Raw genomic sequence first — 21,080 nt, 5'->3', positions numbered from 1 at the left:
AGGAGCAAGAGACGGGTTGTTCCCTTTCTCTCACTTTCTCCCCAAACCCAGCTGGTCCTTCACATGATCTCGGATCATGAGGTGGATCGCGATTCTCTTCCCGCCTCCGAGCTTTCCGTCCGCGATAGAAATTCTACGGAGGAATTGTTCGATGTTGTAACTCGTGCGGTTGCCAGATTGGACTGGCCACGCGAAAAAGAGACCCCCAAACGCTCCAAATTAGGGGATAGAGTTTATCTTCCAGTCTAAGAAAGGGAACGCCTCATGGGTCCCTTCCCTTCTTTGATAACCTCCATGAAGAGCCTTTTTCGCTCATGGAGAACCCCTAAACAAAATTTAAAAAATAAAAAATAAATATATATATATGCCTGACTGAAGGGAGGCTCAAAAGCAAAGCGTGGCGAGTCGTGCTCCTCCTCCCAGGGATTGGGGACAGTCTCACCGCCCTCGCCAGCCCCCGAAGCAAGACCTCAGGACTATAAATTCTAGTAAGAGAAAACCCTGATGGTCTTGCGCCTAGATTAGGGGGTAGCTCCCCTCGGGACGGGGCGCGTGCTTCACCTCACCCCTCCCAGTACCCCCTCGAAGCCCCTCCATTCCCGCCACCTCTTGGTGTTTCGGGTTGCAGAGGCTTCCGTCAAAATTGGGTGTTTTCGCTGTTCCTGCATTTTATTCAGGACGCAAAACACTCGACAACCCCTCAACAGGAAGTGTTAAAATATAATACCCATCTCAGAGATCCTGGCAGCGTGGAAACTTCTGCCGGATATATTATTTTCTGTGGGTCTTATAAGGGCATCAGGATTTAATTCACTCGCCGCTTTTCCGTGTTTCAACGGCGTGTTCTCACTACCGTGAACTGGATTTCTTTTTATGTAAAAAAAAAAAAACTCAATCTCCTGGTTAAAGGGTCCGGGGCCATGGCCATGTTCCCCTTCCAGAGAGAGAGTTAGGTTATTACACTAAATACTTCCCGTTTCCCATGGAGGGTGAGGGGTGGCGTCTGGCTTGGATCTTAAAGCTTGAACTACCCGTGGGTGTTCAAGTCCAAGATGATGCCTGTCAAGACGGTCGTGTCTCAAGCCCTACAACTCGTTTGGCTGGTCACCATCAATCTTATGATGCACTTCTATACTTCATTTAGAAGTTCTGCGACAACATGGAAAGTTCCTGAGGTTCACTTCAAGGGGCGAAGTCTTCCAGGATCAGGTTCTTTCACTCAGCCTAGCCCTTTTTACCCGCACATTCACAATGCATGATGTAGCGCTGGCTCCTTGCGACTCCAGGGCATCTGCATTCTGAATTATGTAGACGACTGGCTGATCCTAGCGCAGTTCCAGGAACTGGCAGTTCAGCACAGGGACATCGTCTTAGCTCATCTGTTTTTCTGGGGTTGAGGTTCAACGCCAAGAAAAGCGTCCTCTCTCCCACTCAGAACACTGTCTATCGGGGCATCGTATGGAGTTCAATCACAATGCGGGCACAACTGTCTCCCGCTAGGATTGAGTCCATTCAGATCACCCTGAGCAAAGTCAGGCTAGGTCAAGGTTGCACTGTTATCAGTATCAACAATTTCCAGGTCTCAGGGCGACCGCGTCCACGGTGATCCCTCTGGACCTTCTGCTCATGAGACCGTTTTTGTTGTGGCCAAAAGCCAGGGGATTTCTTCCAAGGCCAAAAACCCCTAGGCTAAAAAGGGTTACGCGCCTCAGGCTTCGTTCCCTTTCTATGTGTTTCAGACCCCGGTTTTCTGCCTTGAGTCCCACTCTAGGTCCGTATTGCAGAGTAGCACCTCTGGCAACCTTTGTGAATTTACAGTTCTGTAGGCGGACAGTTATGGACAGTGATTCCGGTAAGAGAATCAGGCACGGAAGAGGTATATCTTCATCAAACTTCTCTTTAATAATACTTGTCAGGCAGTAAGTGACATCCAGTTACAATCTCAAGATGGTAGGGAGAATTATAAAATGTCATCACGTTGTGTTGTGATATTTGTTGCATGAACGCACAACATTGAACGATATATGGGAGAGCGCATCTGGAACTAGCTATCGTATCAGTCTGCTGGAAGTAGCAACTATGATACTAGTCTGTCAGAAACCGCTGCCTGTTTTCCGTTCCGGGATGGACTTTCTGACACAGCCGCCCCCAATTATCAGTCAGGATAATTGTATTCCTTAAGAAAGGCCGTCTGGAGTGTCTGTATCACTATCCCTCATTGGAGGAAGTGGAATCAGTTTCACGACAGGGCGTGTGTACAGCTTGCCTTTGACTTGAACTTTGGCTGTCTGGATTCTCCCGTCAGCCCCTGCATAGGTTTCTGTCACGGTACCCACAGGCCATAACGCTCGTGGGAGTTGATGGTCAATTAGGAGTACCACTTGTCCCACTGCCATCTCTTTGCCGTCTGATCTCCATTTCTGTCTACCCTATAGTTCTGGTAAGTAGCAGCGAATGAAAGTGGTCAAGAACTGGTCGGCCAGTATCTGACTGTGTCTCCACCTGCGTTTCCCCAAGAGTTCGTCGGAGTCATAAAGGACTTGTGGTAATGAAGCATCATGACGTCCCATGAGTAACAGGTTAGGAGTCACAGGATCAAGGTCTGCAATGTCCGATGAGACTTAGCCAAGGGGCTTGGAATTGAGTATGCCCTCAACTTCCACTAGCAATGTTTGCAGAGCAGATTCAGGCACAGATTGTTCACGTAGAATGACTTGTAAGGCAGTCTTAATTGATTTCACCTCTCGCTCCCATGTCCCGCCAAAGTGAGGGGCACTCGGCGGGTTGTAGCGAAACTGGATCTGCTGTTTAGCCAGTTGTTCCTGCAGCTTAGGAGCCATTCGATGAAAGGAGTCCTTTAACTCGTGATCGCCTCCAATAAAGTTAGTGCCATTGTCACATAGAATCTCGAAGGGCTTTCCTCTACGTGCTATAAAGCGTCGCAAAGAAAGGAGGAAGGCGTCAGTGTCCAGGTGTTCAAGGAGATCGAGATGTAAACATCTGGTTGTCAAGCACTTATATAAAATTCCCCATCTCTTTTCCTGGCGTCGGCCTATCTTTACCTGAAAGGGCCCAAAGCAGTCTACGCCAGTGGAGTAAAATGGTGGCTTAAACAGGCGTAGCCTACAGGGTGGAAGGTCGGCCATCTGTGGGTTCTGTTGCTTGGCACGCCAAAACTGGCAATTCTGACAGGAATGCTGGTGTTTGCACACAGCTTCACGACCTCTAAGCACCCAGTATCTACGACGTAGCTCTGCTAGCACTCCTTCTGCACCTGGATGATGGAGTTGCAGATCTATGTCTTGGATGAGTAGTTTTGTGACCTGATGCTGAGGATCTAGGACAATCGGGTGAATGATATCAGAAGGCAGGGTTTCAACACGATGAAGGCGTCCACCCACTCTGATAAGACCAGTAATTTTGTCGTACTCTGGGGCAAGAGAACTCAAACGGCTATCTGTCAGGATAGTCTTTCCAGCTTTCAAAGCTCTGAATTCCTCTGGGAATGAATCAAGCTGTGACTGTGCTAAGAGGAGCTTTTCTGCCTGTGTATACATTGAGGCCTCAAAGGCGTTGATATTGGCCGCCCCATTACAGGACTCGACAGTAGCCTGAACTAGCTCCTTCCAGGTTCTGAATCGAATGAGGTCTGAAGGCACTGGACTGGGAATGACAGTGACTGCTCCAACAAAGGATGTTTTTTTCATTTCGCTCAGGTCAGGTGCGGATTCCGATTGGATGTCAACGGCCACATATCCTGTGGTTCAGTCAGGAAGGATGGCCCAGATCTCCATTGGTGAGGACCTGCTATTTCGGCTAAGGTAAGACCTCTAGTGATATGGTCAGCTGGGTTTCGAGCAGAGTCAACATACCTCCATCTAGTAACATCTGTCAAAGTCTGAATCTCTGCTACTCTTGACCCCACAAAGACCTTGTATCGGCAGGATTCTGATTTTAGCCAATGCAGCACCGTAGTTGAATCAGCCCAATATTTGACTTGGTGTATGGGAATGGTCAGTTCAGTCTGTATCACTTTGGCCATCTGAGCTCTGGAAAATGCAGCACACAACTCTAAGCGGGGCATAGATAGACTTTAGACACTCTAGATCGTGCTAGGACAAAGGTGACATGGACTTTATCACTGTCGTCTGTGACCCGAAGGTAGGCCACGGAACCATATACCCTCTCCGAAGCGTCACAAAAGACATGGAGCTCCCGAACAGTGGAAGGGGTGTCAGCATTGCCAGGCGCATAAGTCTGAGGGAATTGCAGTCTGGTGATACTGGAAAGCTCTGCAACCCACTTGGACCATATCACACGCAGGTGTAGGGGTTCGATAGGGTCATCCCAGCTCAGGTTGTTTTTCCAGAGATCCTGGATAAGAGTTTTAGCCCTAGAGGTGAATGGGACTATGAAGCCCAGGGGGTCGAACTGGCTTGCCAAAGTTTTGTACAGATTCCTCATGGTGGGCTGAACAGGTTCTGCTATGCGGCTCTTATACCCGAGGGTGTCATCAAGGCAATTCCATTGTAGGCCGAGAGTAGGTTCTTGCATGTCAGTGCTACTCTGAGACAACCAGCACTCGCTACTAGCTGATCTGGCTTCCGATGGGAGGTGTTTGAGCACTGATGGTATATTGCACGCCCATTGCCTGATCTCGAAGCCTCCCTTTAGCAAAGACTGACACAACCCATCTATTATGGCCCTGGCCTCACCTTGGTCGTGAGTACTGTGGAGACAGTTGTTGATGTAAAATGAGTTCTCCACAATATCAGCTAAGCCAGCCATGGTGTCATGGTGTTCCTGGGCATGGAACTGAAGGGCATAAATGGCACAGCACGGACTGCAGGTCGTACCAAAGGGCAGTACCTGCCATTCATAGATGTCTGGGTCAGCTTCCCTATCCATGTTCCGCCAGATGAATCGCAGCACAGACTTGTCACCAGGTAACAAACGTACTTGGTGAAACATGCCTTTGATGTCCCCACTCACTGCAACCACATGTTGTCTGAACCTCAGTATGACACCTAACAAAGATGGCCCCAGTGTTGGCCCTGGAAGGAGTTGTTCATTTAAGCTTTGCCCATGGTACTGGAAGGAACAGTTGAAGACTATTCGGTCCTTCCCATTATGATGCACCATGTGGTGCAGAATGAACCACGACTCTGTGGACTTGTCTTCCTCCTCTGGTGTTATCTTGGCAATGTAGCCTTCAGATTCCAGCTTTAGAATTTCAGAGCAGTAGGTTTGAGCTTGCTCAGGATTCTTGCCCAGTTTTCTCTCAATGTTTCTGAGACTGGGGAGCACAGCCTCTTTGCCTGCATAGAGCAAGGTGATAGGAATACGCCTTAGCAGCGGGGTAGCATACCGCTGGATACCATTTACTTCTACTCTGACCATAGCAGACTGCAAGAGGTTGTAGGATTGTTGGTCTTGCTTTGATCTCGTGATCAGCTTTTCATTGTATGGCAAGGTGTCAATTTGCCACAAGCGCTCCACATGTTGATACAACTCGTCACGTGTTGGGGCTGTCATTAGGTGCAGGCATTGTTGCTGTCCTTTAGGGGGCTGAATCGGACACATTGGGCCTTGCAGTACCCAACTAAGCTTGGTACATGTGGCAACAGGGCCACATTCTGCTCCTCTACGGACTGGTTGAATAGGAGTCAGGAGGTGTGGCATATCAGACCCTATGAGGAGTAAGGGTTTCACTCTGTCTACAGACTGCAAGGGTAGACCTTTCAGGTGACGATATGCCTTCTGGAGTGCTGCCACTGGGTAATTATGTTCAGCAAGGCTTAAAGCAGAGGCAGTAAAGGCATCACGAACGACATACCTTTCTGTGGGTTTGGTGATTGGAGAAACTTCCAAGGTTACCGTGGACCCTACAAGTTTGGTATGACCTTGTTGGATAGTCTGGAGAGAAAGAACCTCTGGAACTCCATTCAATCCAAGCTGCTGAATTACTGGAGGAAGAACTATTGTTCTTTCTGAGCCATCATCTAGAACAGCATGAGCTTCCATCGTTTGGCCACCACTGTGCAAGAGGACTTTCACAACCTTAAGCATAACTTTCTGTGAGCGGTTGGGTCTGTCGAGATAGATTTGAGTGGATGGCAAACTCACTACAAGCACCGCTCTCGAAGTATCTCTGATAGAGTCATGCAGGACAGTCAGGTGCAGTTCTTTGCAGACTTTACAGGGTCGCTTGAGATTACAGGAGTCCACTGGGTGATTCCGACCACATTTCCAACAACGTTTACCCTCTGTGATCCAGGTGATGATCTGGGTAGTGGTCAACCTCTTGAATTTATCACATGAGTTTAGAAAGTGATCTTGGTTGTCGCAATGAGGACAGTAGGGCTTCGGTTTAGAAGTGGCTTTAGTTTGGGCCGGTCCAGAAGGCTTGGCAGCTCTCTCGGATGTCAGAAGTACAGGTGTTGAATGCTCTCGATGATATGAAGTGCCTTTACTCTTTACAGATGACTTTGTTGTGTCAAACTGAAACATGGCAGCTGCTCGACTCGAGATGCGCTTTGCTTGTGACTTCTTTTGTAACCAAGCCGCTAAGTCAGGAAGAGTATAGGTTCTATCCGTACCAGTTTGAAGGATACCATGGCTTAAACAGTATTCTACAAAGCCATCTCGGTAAGCGGGTGGCATCTTTCCCAGAAGACGGTCCACGTGAGAACCACACATAAGCTCGTATCCGTACTGTCCCTCCAGCGTCCTCAGCATGCCCACCAGGGATTGCACAGATAAGGCGAACGAATCGAAGGCATTGGTATCACCCATTCTGAGTGGTGGAGTACTCATGATAGCACCTAATTCTGATTGCACGAGCTGCCTGGGCTGGCCATACTTCTCCTGCAAAGCTTGCAAGGCTGCAGTATATGGTTGTAGGTGGTGCATATATGCCTTAGCCAGCTGCTGAGCGCTAGCAAACTTCAGGTGGCTCAGTAACACTTGGTATTTGTACTGCTCACTGATGTGAGTATGGTGACTTAATAGATTGTCTAAGGCCAGTTTCAACAAAGCAAAGTCACTTTCTGTACCACTCTCAAACACTGGTAGTGTGGGCCGAGGGATACCGTAGGCTGCTGCCATCAGAAGCTCCGTTCCGGGTTGAGGTAAGTAACCAGTTTGGGGAACAGTTGGATGTGGATAAGGTTGAGGGTAGACGGGTGTAGTAGATGAGACTGTCACTCGCTGCTGAGGGGCTAGATAAAGCTGATTCTGGCTGATAGGTGGGGCTACATAGCTTGGTAATGGAGTGTTCACATCTGAGGTTGATGCAATAGTTGCAACAGGGAGTACAGGCTGCGATATCAAACCACTATCTGTGTGTGGTGTCGCAAACTGGGTGGCTGCTGCTTGCATGGGGTTGAATTGAGGTAGTGACACTGGGACTGGGCTGAGCTGCTGTGGGACAGGTGACATGTTCTCCCCAGATGCGATGTGTGGTCTCCCTTGGACTTGAGTGACTACACATGAAGACAATTGTGCTGTGAGAGCTGGAACTCGTGCAGGCATAGTCACTGGTAGTGCCCAATGAGGTAGCTTGGGTGTTGACTGAACTGTGCGTGTGTCCCTTAATGTGCTCTGTGCCTCTGTAACAGTCTGTGTGGCTTGCATCATAGAAGATGGGGGGTAGGAGGACTGGTGAAATACAGGTGAGTGGGCTGAGCTGGCATGTTGGAACTGCGATGGTGGCCCAGTTGTGTCTGGTGATGCTTGAAGCTCTGGATCAGTCAAATTTGTGTCTTGGCTGAGCAGGGAACTCACCAGCTTGGCCACCTCTAGATCGGCTTCTGCCTTTTTCAACTTGCGCCGTCATTCTAACTGGTTAGATAAGGCCTCCTTTGCCATGAGAGCCTCTTCCTGAGCACGTTGAGCCTCTTTAGCTTGGGTTTGTAGTCTCTGGTACTCTTATTTCTGCCAGCGTGTCTTCCTCCATTTGGTGAAGTAGGTCGTCGTACTGTCGCCGTTTTATTTTCTCCTCCACTATGGCGGCCTGGCTGCTTGTGAGTGCAGATGTAGCCTGGACACCAGAGATAATAGAATGACAACTGGATCTGGAACGAGAGCTGGCTTTACTATAGGATGTTTTCCTAGACTGGCTCTTACGTTGACTGTGACAGCGAGAAGAAGCGGTTGGAGGAGGGTCCACAGGAGGTATGTAGCCAACCTCATAATCACCCAGATGGGAAGGCATTTTACTCTGTCTCTTGAATCTATCCACTGTCTCTGATGCATCGCTAGCTGCTGTGTCCATACTGTTTACTGTTGCCGTATCCGGCTCGAAGGACCAATTTATTGCAGAGTAGCACCTCTGGCAACCTTTGTGAATTTAAAGTTCTGTAGGCGGACAATTATGGACAGTGATTCCGGTAAGAGAATCAGGCATGGAAGAGGTATATCTTCATCAAACTTCTCTTTAATAATACTTGTCAGGCAGTAAGTGACATCCAGTTACAATCTCAAGATGGTAGGGAGAATTATAAAATGTCATCATGTTGTGTTGTGATATTTGTTGCATGAACGCACAACATTGAACGATATATGGTAGAGCGCATCTGGAACTAGCTATCGTATCAGTCTGCTGGAAGTAGCAACTATGATATTAGTCCGTCAGAAACCGCTACCTGTTTTCCGTTCCGGGACGGACTTTCTGACAGTGCGTCTTGTTGTCGCAGACTGCTAACGACAGAAGCCTCCCTGACGGGTGGGGTAGTGGCCTTAAGTGGTCGTCCAGCTTAAGGGGATAGGAGGGTCGTCAGCTCGGTTGTCACAGTCTCTGTCTCGGGTTGATGGCTGTATTTCTGGCCCTGAAATACCTCCTCCTGATGCTGCCATGTCTTGGTGCGGGTGGACAATACAGCGGTAGCCTCTTACATAAATCATCAAGGAGACCCACGTTCTTGTCAGCTGTATTTCTGACACGTTGGATTCTCCTTAGGGCCCAGGGTAAGCTCCTATCACTCAGGTCAGTTATATCCCTGGATGCCCGTATACGGGAGCAGATTTACGGTCCAGACAGAAAATACCAACGGGGGAGTTAAGAACTCCACCCTAAGGTAGTAGTTGCCCAGTTTGCCAGCAAGGGTTTTTGCCTCTTACTGATAGCACCGCGCTGGCCGAACAGGGCTTGGTTCTCGGAGCTAATCTCTTCCCTCGACGGCTCGCCTTGGGCGATTCCGAACAGGAAGGATCTTCTATCTCAGGCACAGGGCAATATTTCATCCCTGCCCCGAATTGTGGAATCTTTTATGTTTGGACCCTAAGGGTACCAACTGAGGGACACAGGGCTTTCTCCTGAGGTAATTGAGACCTTTTTAAATGCCGGGCTTTTTCCACTTGGAACAAGTTTGGGTGAGATCTTAAGGCAGAAGAGGACCTCTTCGCCTCTATGAATAGCGCAATGTCTCCTCTACTTCTCCCTGAAATCACCCAGCCCCCTTGGGTCTGGACGTTAAGACACATACATGACCCAGAATGCGTCTGTATGCATTTCTTTCCCCGGTTTCTCTGCTCCCGGGAGTCTTGGCGATGTTCACCAGCAAGGATCTTGCCTCCTATTAATGGCGCTGCTCTGGCCGAACAGGATATGTTTCTCGGAGCTAATTCCTCTCCTCGACGGCTCGCCTTGGGCGATTCCGAACAGGGAGGACCTTCTCATCCTTGGCCCGAATTGTGAAACCTTTCATGTCTGGCCCCTAAGGGTACCAAATGAGGGGAAGGGTACCCCCCCCCCGATCGTAGTAACGCATACATAGCACAAATGCGCCTGCATGCGTTTCCTTCTACTAAAGTTCTTATTACAGAACCAGCTTACTGCCAGTTTGCTTCAGTTCTGGATTTTCTGTAGAAAGAACTGTCAGCGGGCACTTGCCTCGCCAATGCCAGGTTCTATGTGGCCACTGCAGTTTGCCACGGCTTGGTGGGTGGGGTGCCCTCAAAGAGGCATCCTCATTATTGCCCGGGCCTACGAGGCGCGCGGTCAAGCTTCACCAGTAGGTTTTAGGGCGCACTCTACCAGAGGGCTCTCCTCCTCTAAAACCTTGGCTAGAGGTCTCCATCTGCAGCAAGTTTGTGATGCGGCAGTTTGTCCTCTCCGCACACATTCATTACATTTTTATAGTTTGGATGTTTTGCCACTCCGGGCTCTTATGCCCTTGAGTCGACATCTCAAGCTCATGTCTGGACAAGTTTGTGATGCGGCAGGCTGGTCCTCTCCGCTCACATTCATCAGTTTTTATGACAAGTTTATATTGCGATAGGGTTCTCTTCGCACACATTCATCGAACTTTATGGGTTAGATGCTTTGCTACTCCGGACTCTTATGTCCTTGAGTCGACATCTCAGCCCATGCCTAAACAAGTTTGTGATGCGGCAGGTTGTCCTTTCCGCACACATTCATCAAAATTGAATGGTTTAGATGTTTATGCTACTCCGGGCTCTTATGCCCTTGAGTCGACATCTCAAGCTCATGTCTGAGACCTCTCGCGTTTTTGTGAGTACACTGCACAACCGTAGGTGTCCGGACAGCCCCAAGTGCGGCAGCTTGGGTATTGCGTTCCCCGTACCGCTTAGCAGCGCAGCATCGTAGTGAAGCTTTTTGTAAAGGGAACGTCTCGTGTTACATGTGTAACCCTTGTTCCCTGAAAAAAGCGGAATGAGATGCTGCGCTGCTTTGCCGCACTGGGACGTCCCAGGACTGCTCTTCAAAAAGAAGTATCTGACGACACCTGGTGACGTATCCATTTATAGCCTGGCCGCAGGTGCATCTAATGATTACATCAGCCGAGGCTATAAATTCCGGTCAATGTTCATTGACGTGTTACACACACTATTTCAGCTCGGTTCACAGTTAGAGTTGTTCCCCGTAGCGCTTAGCAGCGCAGCATCTCGTTCCGCTTTTTTCAGGGAACAAGGGTTACACATGTAACCCGAGACGTTTTATTACTGCCTTTTTATCATGATAAATCAAACTTGCACACAAGATCAAATGGTGCTGTCCAAGTTGAACTCTCCAACCGTTTTACTGACACCTTTCTAATTTGCTACTTTAAGATCCTTCCTGTCTCCAGTACTCAGTTTCTTCTTAATTCTTCTTTGCTTCTACTTTCTCAACTGGGCAAACATCAGATCGGGTCTTGGGTTTTCAAATTTAGACTGCTTACTAGATGCATCTGCAATAGAGGAAAGAATCAAACAAAGGATACTGCTCCAGTAAGCGCTACAGCAAAGCCGGTTCTTGGAGTACAATTGGAAAGCGGATACTTAGTGCCAGAGAGAAAACAAAAGCTTGATATGAGTGTTGGCAGGAGAACGCAGGTGGTTGTTTGTGTGCTCCCTTTTGAGGAAGGCCTGTTCTTGAACTGACATGCAATTCACACACACACACACACACTTTCACACACACCATTCATAAACAAATGCAAAGTCCATAGCTCTTGACAGGAAATGTTCTCAATGCCTAGCTAATGACATAAAGCCAAGAGTAAACTCTTCATGTTGCTCAAACCGCCATTTGTACTGTAGCATTTTGCTCTAATACATATGTATTCTTGTAATTTGTTCTCAGTTGCAGTTAATCTGTACAACCAAAGTAGTTTGTATTGTATAAAAACACACACACACAAAAAAAAACATGTTAAAAAACAGATACAGTTACATAAAAAAATGTATTCTGTAGAAAGAAAAGCCAGCAGCTTTTAACCCTGCAGCTCTTGTCTAGTTGCCTACTGAAGCTAACAAGCCCAGCCATCACCTGTGGGGGAGAACTACTGGGGAAAGCTTGTTGCTTGAAGAGGTGTTAGTGAAGCCTGCAAAGGGTGCAAACCCTGCGGTTGGTGTGGGTCAAATTGGCACAGTATATTGAGAGGGAGAAAAAAGCCACTGTATTTCAGATGAGTTGTTAAAGGAATAGTTTGCCCAAAAATACAAAATTGGTAATAATGTTCTTACCCTCATGTTATTCTAAAACCACATGACTATATTAGAAATTACTACACATTATTCAGCAATTGTGCAACTCTTGCAATCTTCTCATGGATTGTGCTACTGCTGCTTCTGCCTCATGCAAATATATACTTTAGAGTTGAGAACATAAGCTACTGATTTTCGCCGTCAGGACTACTCGTGTAAATCGTGTTTATTTGAATTAATCCATTTTTCCAGTGTTTATTAGAATTAATCCAGGACTACTCGTGTAAATCGTGTTTATTTGAATTAATCCAGATTTTTTTTTTTTTTATTAATAAAAATTAAAGCATATAAACATGGCCGTAGCCAGCTATGAGGTCATCAGTAATTTTTTCATATTCAGTATGTGTACTATGCATGAACAATGGTAAATTGTCACAAATGCAACTAATTTAACAAAAGCAAAATTTAACAAAAAACCTTTAAAGCCTGGACACTCATGAATTAAGTATGAAGTTATGACTTTTTCTCCTTTGTAAATATGTTTAGTTCTAATGAACTTTAATGAAAAAATTTAAATTAAAGGTAAGGCAGCTTACACTAAGTAACTCTTTGTTCATTTCATCATGGACTTACAGTGACACCTAGTATTGCGGATGCAGCATTATTCAAAATCAGCAGTTTTCAGTTTCAGATGCCATTGTAGAAATTCACTATTCACAATCAGCCATGATTAATTTAATCAATGAGTGAAATTGTCCAATAACAAGACTGACTGTCCAATAACAAGACAAGCTACTGAGATTAAGCCAGTAGTATTAAAATGGTCAAGTGATGCTAAAATGGCAGCTCCCATGAGGGCGCCCCTGCCCCATACAGCTTTTATAAGGTTACTGATATGACTACATTCCTCATCTCATGTGAGTGATCATGATTTTATACATGTTTCAAAATTGCTATTAACTTCTTTAAGAGTAAAACTTTTTTAAGGGGAAAAAATTATTGAGTGCACCTTTAAATAATTAAGAGACTGGCAAAGGGAAAACAATTGATTGTTTTGGATAATATTAATATGTAACGGAGTTAACATAGCCCTAGATAAATTAGTTGTTAATTAACTTTATTTTCTATATGCTTTTCTACTGCTTTATTTTTAAATGTGCATTTCTATGTGACAAAAATTCAGTAATAGTGTGCTAATAACTGCATTTGCGATTAAAAATATTTCAGTATTATTATTGGTTTCTGTTCTTTAATTTTTATATTTAATTTTGTTGCATAGAATATGTTGCATTTGTAGGTGTAATTCTGGTAAAAGTCTTGACACCTCAACATGGACCTCACTAATTTTCAAACCCTGGCTACAGCCCTGCATGTAAATGGTTGGATATAAATCGGGTTTCAGTTGCTGAAAGGTTAAAAATCTCTAATATATAAATTAAGGGGCAATTCAGCATTAAAGGGTTAGTTCACCCAAAAATGAAAATTCTCTCGTTTGTTACTCTCATGCCATCTAAAATGTGTATGCCTTTCTTTCTTCTGCTGAACACAAACAAAGATTTTTAGGAGAATATCTTAGCTCTGTATGTCCTCACAATGCAAGTGAATGGTGATCAGGCCTTTGAAGATCCAAATAGCAGATAAATGTAGTATAAAAGTAATCCATATGGTTCCAGTGTTTAAATGATTGTGAAAGGTTTTTTTTACTATAAATTTAAACTTTCACATCTAAAAGTCACATGGCTCCTGTTTAGTTGTTAGATGTGAACGTGGAGATTTAGAATAAGAAAGGACTTAAATATCTATTTGTTTCTCACCCACATCTATCATATAACTTTTGAAGACATGGATTTAACCACTGGAGCCTTATGGATTATTTTCATGCTGCCCCTATGTACTTTATGGAGCTTCAAATTCTGACTACTATGCACTCGCATAGGATGGACCAACAGAGCTGAGATATTCTGAACAAAAACAAGAAGCAGAAGAAAGGCATACACATCTGGGATGAGGGTAAATAATGAGAGATTTTTCATTTTTGGGGGAACATTCCTTTTAATAGTACAATGGGTGTTTAATGTTTGTAATGCCTGGTGTGTTTAGCATTATTTATAAATGTTACTTTATTGTTCTACATGCTGTTTATTAAAGCTTTTGTAAAATGAATTAAATCTAATTATTGCATGTATTTATATTCATCCAAAAATAAAGGCGCTACCATGTTTACTCATTTGTTTATGGTGTGGTAAAACAATCTGAAAATATTAACCAATTTATGAGATAAAATTAATCCAGCATTTCTGTGAAAATGATCCAGCATTTGGGTTGAATAAATAACCCATTTGCTGGGTTTAAAAAAACAACCCAACTTGCTGAGTTAGTTTAGCCCAACATGTGTTCTGTCCTATATTTAAACAGACGCTGGTCTAAAAACAACCCAATTTGGGTTATTTTTAACCCAACATTTTTTGCATCTGAATTACGAATGTGACATGCGTGCAGCTCTTGCCTAATGAGGGAATGCTTTGAAACCTGCAGACATTGACCTCTGAGACATCGATATGATATCCATCAAGGCAGCATTATGGATTAAATTAAGATTCAAATCATGATATGGCCTTGCACGATTACTAAACCGCAAAATGGTAGGTTGGTGTTTTTCGTTGTGGATTATGTGTAAATATTTTTTAAAATAATGGGGTGATCATTCAGAGACACTATGTCTGCTTTTATTACTGTACAGCTTATTATTCAAGTCTTTGTGTATGTGTAGGCACCATGAGTCCAAGACAAATGTCTCTACAGGGACAATGAAGTGTATTTAATTTCATTTATTATACATTATCCTGGGTGAAAGCTGCTGTCTGATAAAGATTGAGGAGATTCCCCCACTTACTGTAAAATGCTTTGAGTGGAAGTATCCAAAAAATAGCTAGATACATGTAAGGAATTATTTTTCTTAAAGTGCTCAGTCTTGCAAATGTGATTCAGTAGATATCTATCCTCAGTTGTAGACAGAGTGTGGCGATTCTGCTCTTGAGTTTAATGCTCATGATTTATTTGTTTAAGATCTGTTGTGTTCCAGGTCTTCTCGCTCTCTTCTCTCTCTCCCAGAGATCTCCATGGTCCAGTAGAGTAATGGCGTTGAGGGAGAGTATGGGTGACAGATCTGGGACGGTTTAGTGGCTGCTGACTGACGAAGATAGAGCTAAGGGCCGTGGGTCCTTTCTGCTCAGCGCTCCATGGAGCAAACCTACTTTAAAGCAATGTAATTGTTTCTAATCGCCGGGCAGCTGTGGCAGCTTTAAATTTCACAGGGTCGTCACACTCATCCGAGCAGAGCGAAGGAGAGCAAGCGATCCAGGAGAAGAGGGAAACTCCTGAGATGCACTGTAGTCCCCCTTCTTTTCTTCCCTCCTCCTCTCAACAGAGCGTGGCAAAGGGACGTGGATGATGGATGTAGCCTTTCTAACTTTTCCTTCCTTTCTTCTCCTTGCCTTCTGCCTGTAGATCAGATCGCCCAGAACCCCAAAACCATTGTGTGTCCCATGATAGACGTGATAGACCATAACAACTTTGGGTATGAGGCGCAGGCGGGGGATGCCATGCGGGGAGCCTTTGACTGGGAGATGTACTACAAACGCATTCCCATCCCACCTGAGCTACAGGGACCAGACCCTAGTGACCCATATGAGTGAGTGCATTCAGACAGTTTTACATCCCATTGTAATGCCCAAAATACATTTTATGATGAAAATCAGAACAGCTACATAGAAATCTAGTTGCTGCTATTTTAAAAATATTTACAGAGATAAAGTCATTGTGTGTTCAATATTAATAGCTGTTATGAAACGGAGGTGGAAAATCGACTGTACCTAATGTGAAATAACAGTTCATTGAGCAAATGGTTTTAACAAATGATCCTAAAGCAAATATTCTCATGTAAAAAAAGAATTATAATAATAAAGAAAAAACGTATACGGTAGATAAATTAGTTATCTGTCCCTCTCACAGAAGAAGCAGTGGAGAGATTTATCACAATTAAAACTTTATAAAAGATGAACTCTTTATAAAAGATGAACTCAGCTTTCAATTATCTGTTTCTTTGTGTTCATTATCTGCTTTTTTTTTTTTTTTCTAATATGCTTCATTGTTCCATCCCCAATTTGTTCTAGCTTTTGATCTGCCAGTCTGTTTCAAAATCTCGTGCACCATTCTGTCTGCTGCAGTGAGATATTGAGATTGACCTCATTTAACCGATGTGTATTAATAGAGGATGCATGAAATGTCACTCTTTGTCTTATGTTACATGTAAGATGTTTGTTTGTCTTTCATGACCAGTAACCTGCATGTAAGACTCTAGCTCCAAGCCAAAATCGTATTGCCTCACTGCCCACTGCCTACTTAGGCAGCTGCCCACTAAAACAGTGATTCCTAACCAGGGGTATGCGTCCCCCAGGGGGTATGTAAGCAGATTCCAAGGTGTACGTGAAAATAATTGGATTTTGCTTTGTTTAAACTATAAAACAATATGGATGACTTAAAATAAAAAATAATAGGGATAAGGGCTGGGTTAAAAATCACAATATTCATATGAACAATCTCGAAATCGATTTTTAAAATCCCAAGACTGATCATTGCAGAGTTAACCACTGGGTTACTTTCACTATGTGATGAGAGTATTTGGTTTAAATTTGGTATAATTAGTTCCGTATAATGCGTCTCCAAAGACGAGATCCACACAATCCATTTGTCATCGATAATGTCTATTTTACAGTAATACCAAAAACAACAAGCATTGTGTGTGACTCTTGTTAATTGTGCTCAACCAAAAAGAAATATGCTAAACTGCCAGTAGTCTTAAAGGGATAGTTCCACCCAAAGATGAAAATTCTCTCATCGTTTACTCACCCTCATGCCATCCCAGATGTGTTTGACTTTCTTTCTACTGCTGAACACAAACAAAGCTTTTTAGAGGAATATCTCAGCTCTGTAGGTTCATACAATGCAAGTGAAATGTGATCATACCTTTATAGCTCCAAAAATCACATAAAGGAAACAAAAAAGTCATGCACTATAGTGCATTATCAGTTTGAGCTACCAGATGACGTTAAGACATGGCAGCCTTTTTATTCAAATGTATGTGTGTTCGGTGTGAGACTGTACACATTATCCAGCAATTTTCTTGTCGAAACCTGAGTTTTGATGAGAAAATACTGTTCTTATTTCATACAATAATGGACATATTGTTTATTGATCTTACACCGAACACGCACACTCATTTGAATACGAAGAGGCTTAACGTCATCTGGTAGCTGAAATTGATAACGTGCTACAATGTTGTGTTGATCATGTTATTGATGACAGAGCTTTCCTGAGTGTGTCAGAGAGAGTGTTTATGTGCATGCACACTGTGTCTCATCTGCAGAAGTGCTTATACAGTATTTACTCTTTCACTTCCTCATTTTTTCTCTAATGTACAGACACATGCATACACAGTCTTACATGCACTTGTTCTTGACTGTGGCTGCACACATGCTGATTAGAATGTTAACATTAGAGAAATTCTGTAAGGTTATATCCAAAGACCACTGCGACTGTGGTTGTTCAGCCCTCAGGCTGTTGGTTCTCTTGTGCGCTGTGCCCAGTGCTGCCCACTGTAGTTCATCCAGCATCCCACTCCTCCACCAAGCCCTGAGGGCACCTCACATTTTCTGCAGTCATCCTGAGCCCATCTGTCAGGGATGAAACAAGACTTTTCCCTCTATCAGGCTGTCATCTGTGCTGATTACTAGGGGTTATTTGATATTAATGATATTTAGTGGCCGATTCAGTATTTATTGTGATTTTTAAAGTATTGTGATTCTTTAAATATTGCTATTTTATGTTACAATTTTCAAATAAGATGTGTTAATCCCTTTGGAGGGGGGGGTCCATGTGACCCGTATCAGACATGTTTCATAGGGATAAAAAGGTCCTTTAACAGGGTAACTATTAAAAAAATAAATAGGATAAATAACTATAACCTCTTTTCACACAAAACTATCAAAGTAAAAAGAAAGGATTATGCATAAAAACTGGAAAATCACCTGCAGATGATTTGAGGTCTGATAGCGAACAAGCAGCGCTTTGATCGCTGCGGCAGTGGTACAATAAAGGACTAAACTTAAAGAATTAAAGAGACAAAACTTTGCGGAGAGAAAACCTGTTAACGTGGAACCTATTTATCTATCAGTTAGCTAGATAATGTTAAGCTAAATGTGTATTTTTTTAATTAAATGTAAAATCTATTTTTATCAGAGAGACGATTTTGTTTCAAGGATTGCAATTTGTTTCAGAAATAAAAAAAGTGGCAATCATTTTTTGCCACTTTTTATTAGATAATTTACTGTTTACAATTGTAAAGTAATCGAAGAAGTAGTCTGATAAGGCTTAAATAAGGCGTCATGGTCCTCTTTTGTTTTTGTTGTCTAGCACTTGTAAGAATAATGTGATTTTGTTGGGTCTGAATAGTTCTCTTGAGTAATTTTAGGGTCTCATAGAGGTTGCAATAAAAATAATTATTTACCATCAATTCAGTGATTGAAATGTAAAATTTCCTTCATAATGTATTTTTGTTTACATTTTTCTGATAATTATATACAAACAAGGAAAAATACATCATAAGCGATTCATTTTAAGGAAAAAGTAGTATGAAAAGTGCTGCATTACAAAGTTTCAATTGCATCAGAATAATAGTAACCAAGACAGATTAGAGTGCAACAAGAATATATATATATATATATATATATATATATATATATATATATATATATTGTGACAAGGAGGAGGTTGGGGCCGGGCCATGACTATGCATTTCTGGCCCCAATTGGGCTAATCAGCCAAGGAGAGGGATAAATGCGGAGGAACACAGCACTTCGGGAGAGAGAGAGCCAAACGCAGTGTTATTTTGACTGTTCAGCCAGTTCCCACATCCTCCTTTCCCAACCTTAGCCTGTGTTACATTGTGCCGAAGCCCAGGAAGGAGGAGGGATGTGCTGTCGTGGAGTCCTCGCCACTGCCATCCACCCAAAGGATCAGCCGCATCCATCTGCCGAGGGATGGAGGAGTTGCTGCCAACCACCTGGACCATCTGAGGGTACCCCAGCCTGAGGCAAAGGAGGGAGGAGGGCGAGGCCGGGCCGTGATTATGCAGTTCCAGTTGGGCCGAGGAGAGGGATAAAGAGAGAGAGAGAGAGAGCCACATGCAGCTGCCATGTGTTTGTTTATGTTGTGTGTTTTTCTTTAAGTTCTTATTAAATATTAATTTGACTGTTCAGCCGGTTCCTGCCTCCTCCTTTCCCAAAATTAACCTTATATATATATATATATATATATATATATATATATATATATATATATACACATAATATCTAAATTATCTGGTGCCTCTTTGTGTTGGTACAAGGTGCTGCTTATTAGTAAAACCACAGGCTTTTGTTGGGAGCTCTGCTGGAATAATTTTAGGTAAGCTGGAACAAATCCAGTGACTGTTCTGTATACCAGCATCAGAAACTTGAACTTGATATGTGCAGCAACGGGCAGGCTGTGTAGAGAGAAAAGGAGTTGTGTACTTGTGCTCTCTTCGGTTCATTGATGACCAGACGTGCTGCTGCATTATGGATGTGCAAATCTACATGATCGTGGTGTCTTTGAGATGTGATCTGTGAAATTTAGTTGGTTGTCAATGGTCATGTGGCAGCGGGGGCGTGGTCAAGCACCCGTCCGGGAGAGAAAGCGGTAAGGGCGCTTGCACCGGGGCTAAATTATGTCTAACACCTGTCTCTAATTTCAGTGAGCATGGGGAGAGCGGCATAAAGTTGGCCACAGAACCTCCAGTTAGGGGGAAGAGAAACACGCGCCAGTCTAGTGTTAGCATGATATGAGAGAGTCAGAGATCTATTGTTGAGCTGGAAAACTATTGTGTTATTGTGAAGCTGTAAAGTACTGGAGATCACCTCCTGGCCTTAAGTTTGTTACAGGTCACCCCTAGATTTCTGACCGTTTTGGAAGGTTTTATTGTAGATGAGCCCAGCTGGACAGAGATGTTTTGCTCAACAGCTGGGTTGGCTGGAAAGACAAGGACCTCCATTTTCGCTAGATTGAATTGCAAGTGATGATCCTTCATCCAGGCCAAGATGTCTGCCAAACAGGCAGAGATTTGAGCTGTCACCATGTAGTCATTATGTTGGAAAGACAAGTATAGCTGAGTGTGATCGGGTAGCAGTGGTAAGAGAAACCATGGCTTGAATAATGTGTCCCAGTGATTTGATTAATTATTGAACATGGACTTACAATCATTTTATTTTATTTCTGCCTGGAAGCCTGGCTGATTGATCATCATTGATGATGATTGGTCAAGCTCTCAAATGGGCAGGACTATGCAATAAAAGGCCTACAAATGAAACGGTGATGTACATGATTGTCAGTTTATAAAATGTAAAACCTAATTCCCCTTCTGTTGCTCTCTCCACGTTGTGTCGGAGAAGCGACACTAGGGGTCTCTCTTGAGCGCCGATATCCACCTCTGATCTATGAAAAAAGCAGCCAGTATTTGCATGTCCCGCCCCCGGACATACGGGTATTTAAGCGGCGCAAATACGGGAGTTCATTTAGAAAATTTCTTCGGAGCCGATGGTCTGTCTGCAGTTTGCTGCGAGTTACACACCACTATAAACGTTCCTGTTTCCTCTGACGATCTGCATGCTGTTGGATCTTGACGGCGCACAACAGCGGCTTTCTCCTTCACATTGCACGGCGTGCATTGTTGCCCCTGAGCGCTTCGACAGCGCAGACACACACACACACACACTGTGTATTAAAAGAGTACATTTCTATTAAAAGAGTAATTTCTCTAAAAGAGCAAACACAGCGGCGTTGAACGTCCTTTTAAGGACGCGTCTTTTTCAAGATGCCTTTCCGCCCCTGTGTCTCGTTCCTGGATGCGGTAGAGTGCTTTCCGCTTCAGACGGCCACAGGCGCTGTCTCGTGTGTTTGGGCCGCGATCACACCGAGGCGGCGTTTGTGGATGGTTCATGTTCTCACTGCGAGAACATGACCATGACCACGTTGCGGTTGCGGCTTGCTTTCAACAGACTCAAGTCGCTGCGTGC

General features: G+C 44.0%; 1 protein-coding gene across 2 annotated transcripts in view; it reads left to right on the top strand.

Annotated features, from left to right (window-relative positions):
• The window catches only part of galntl6 (polypeptide N-acetylgalactosaminyltransferase like 6), a 341,726-nt gene that overhangs the window by 274,897 nt on the left and 45,749 nt on the right, over positions 1 to 21,080 (top strand). For both annotated transcript variants that reach the window (XM_052126394.1, XM_052126395.1), the window contains exon 7: positions 15,439 to 15,622. In XM_052126394.1, the coding sequence (XP_051982354.1) occupies positions 15,439 to 15,622 (184 nt within the window). The remainder of the gene's footprint in view (positions 1 to 15,438; positions 15,623 to 21,080) is intronic.

The sequence above is a fragment of the Xyrauchen texanus genome, chromosome 5 (assembly GCF_025860055.1).
Source record: "Xyrauchen texanus isolate HMW12.3.18 chromosome 5, RBS_HiC_50CHRs, whole genome shotgun sequence".
Taxonomy (NCBI): domain Eukaryota; kingdom Metazoa; phylum Chordata; class Actinopteri; order Cypriniformes; family Catostomidae; genus Xyrauchen; species Xyrauchen texanus.
The sequence above is the reverse complement of the archived record's forward strand: the minus strand, read 5'-3'. Positions and strand labels throughout refer to the sequence as shown.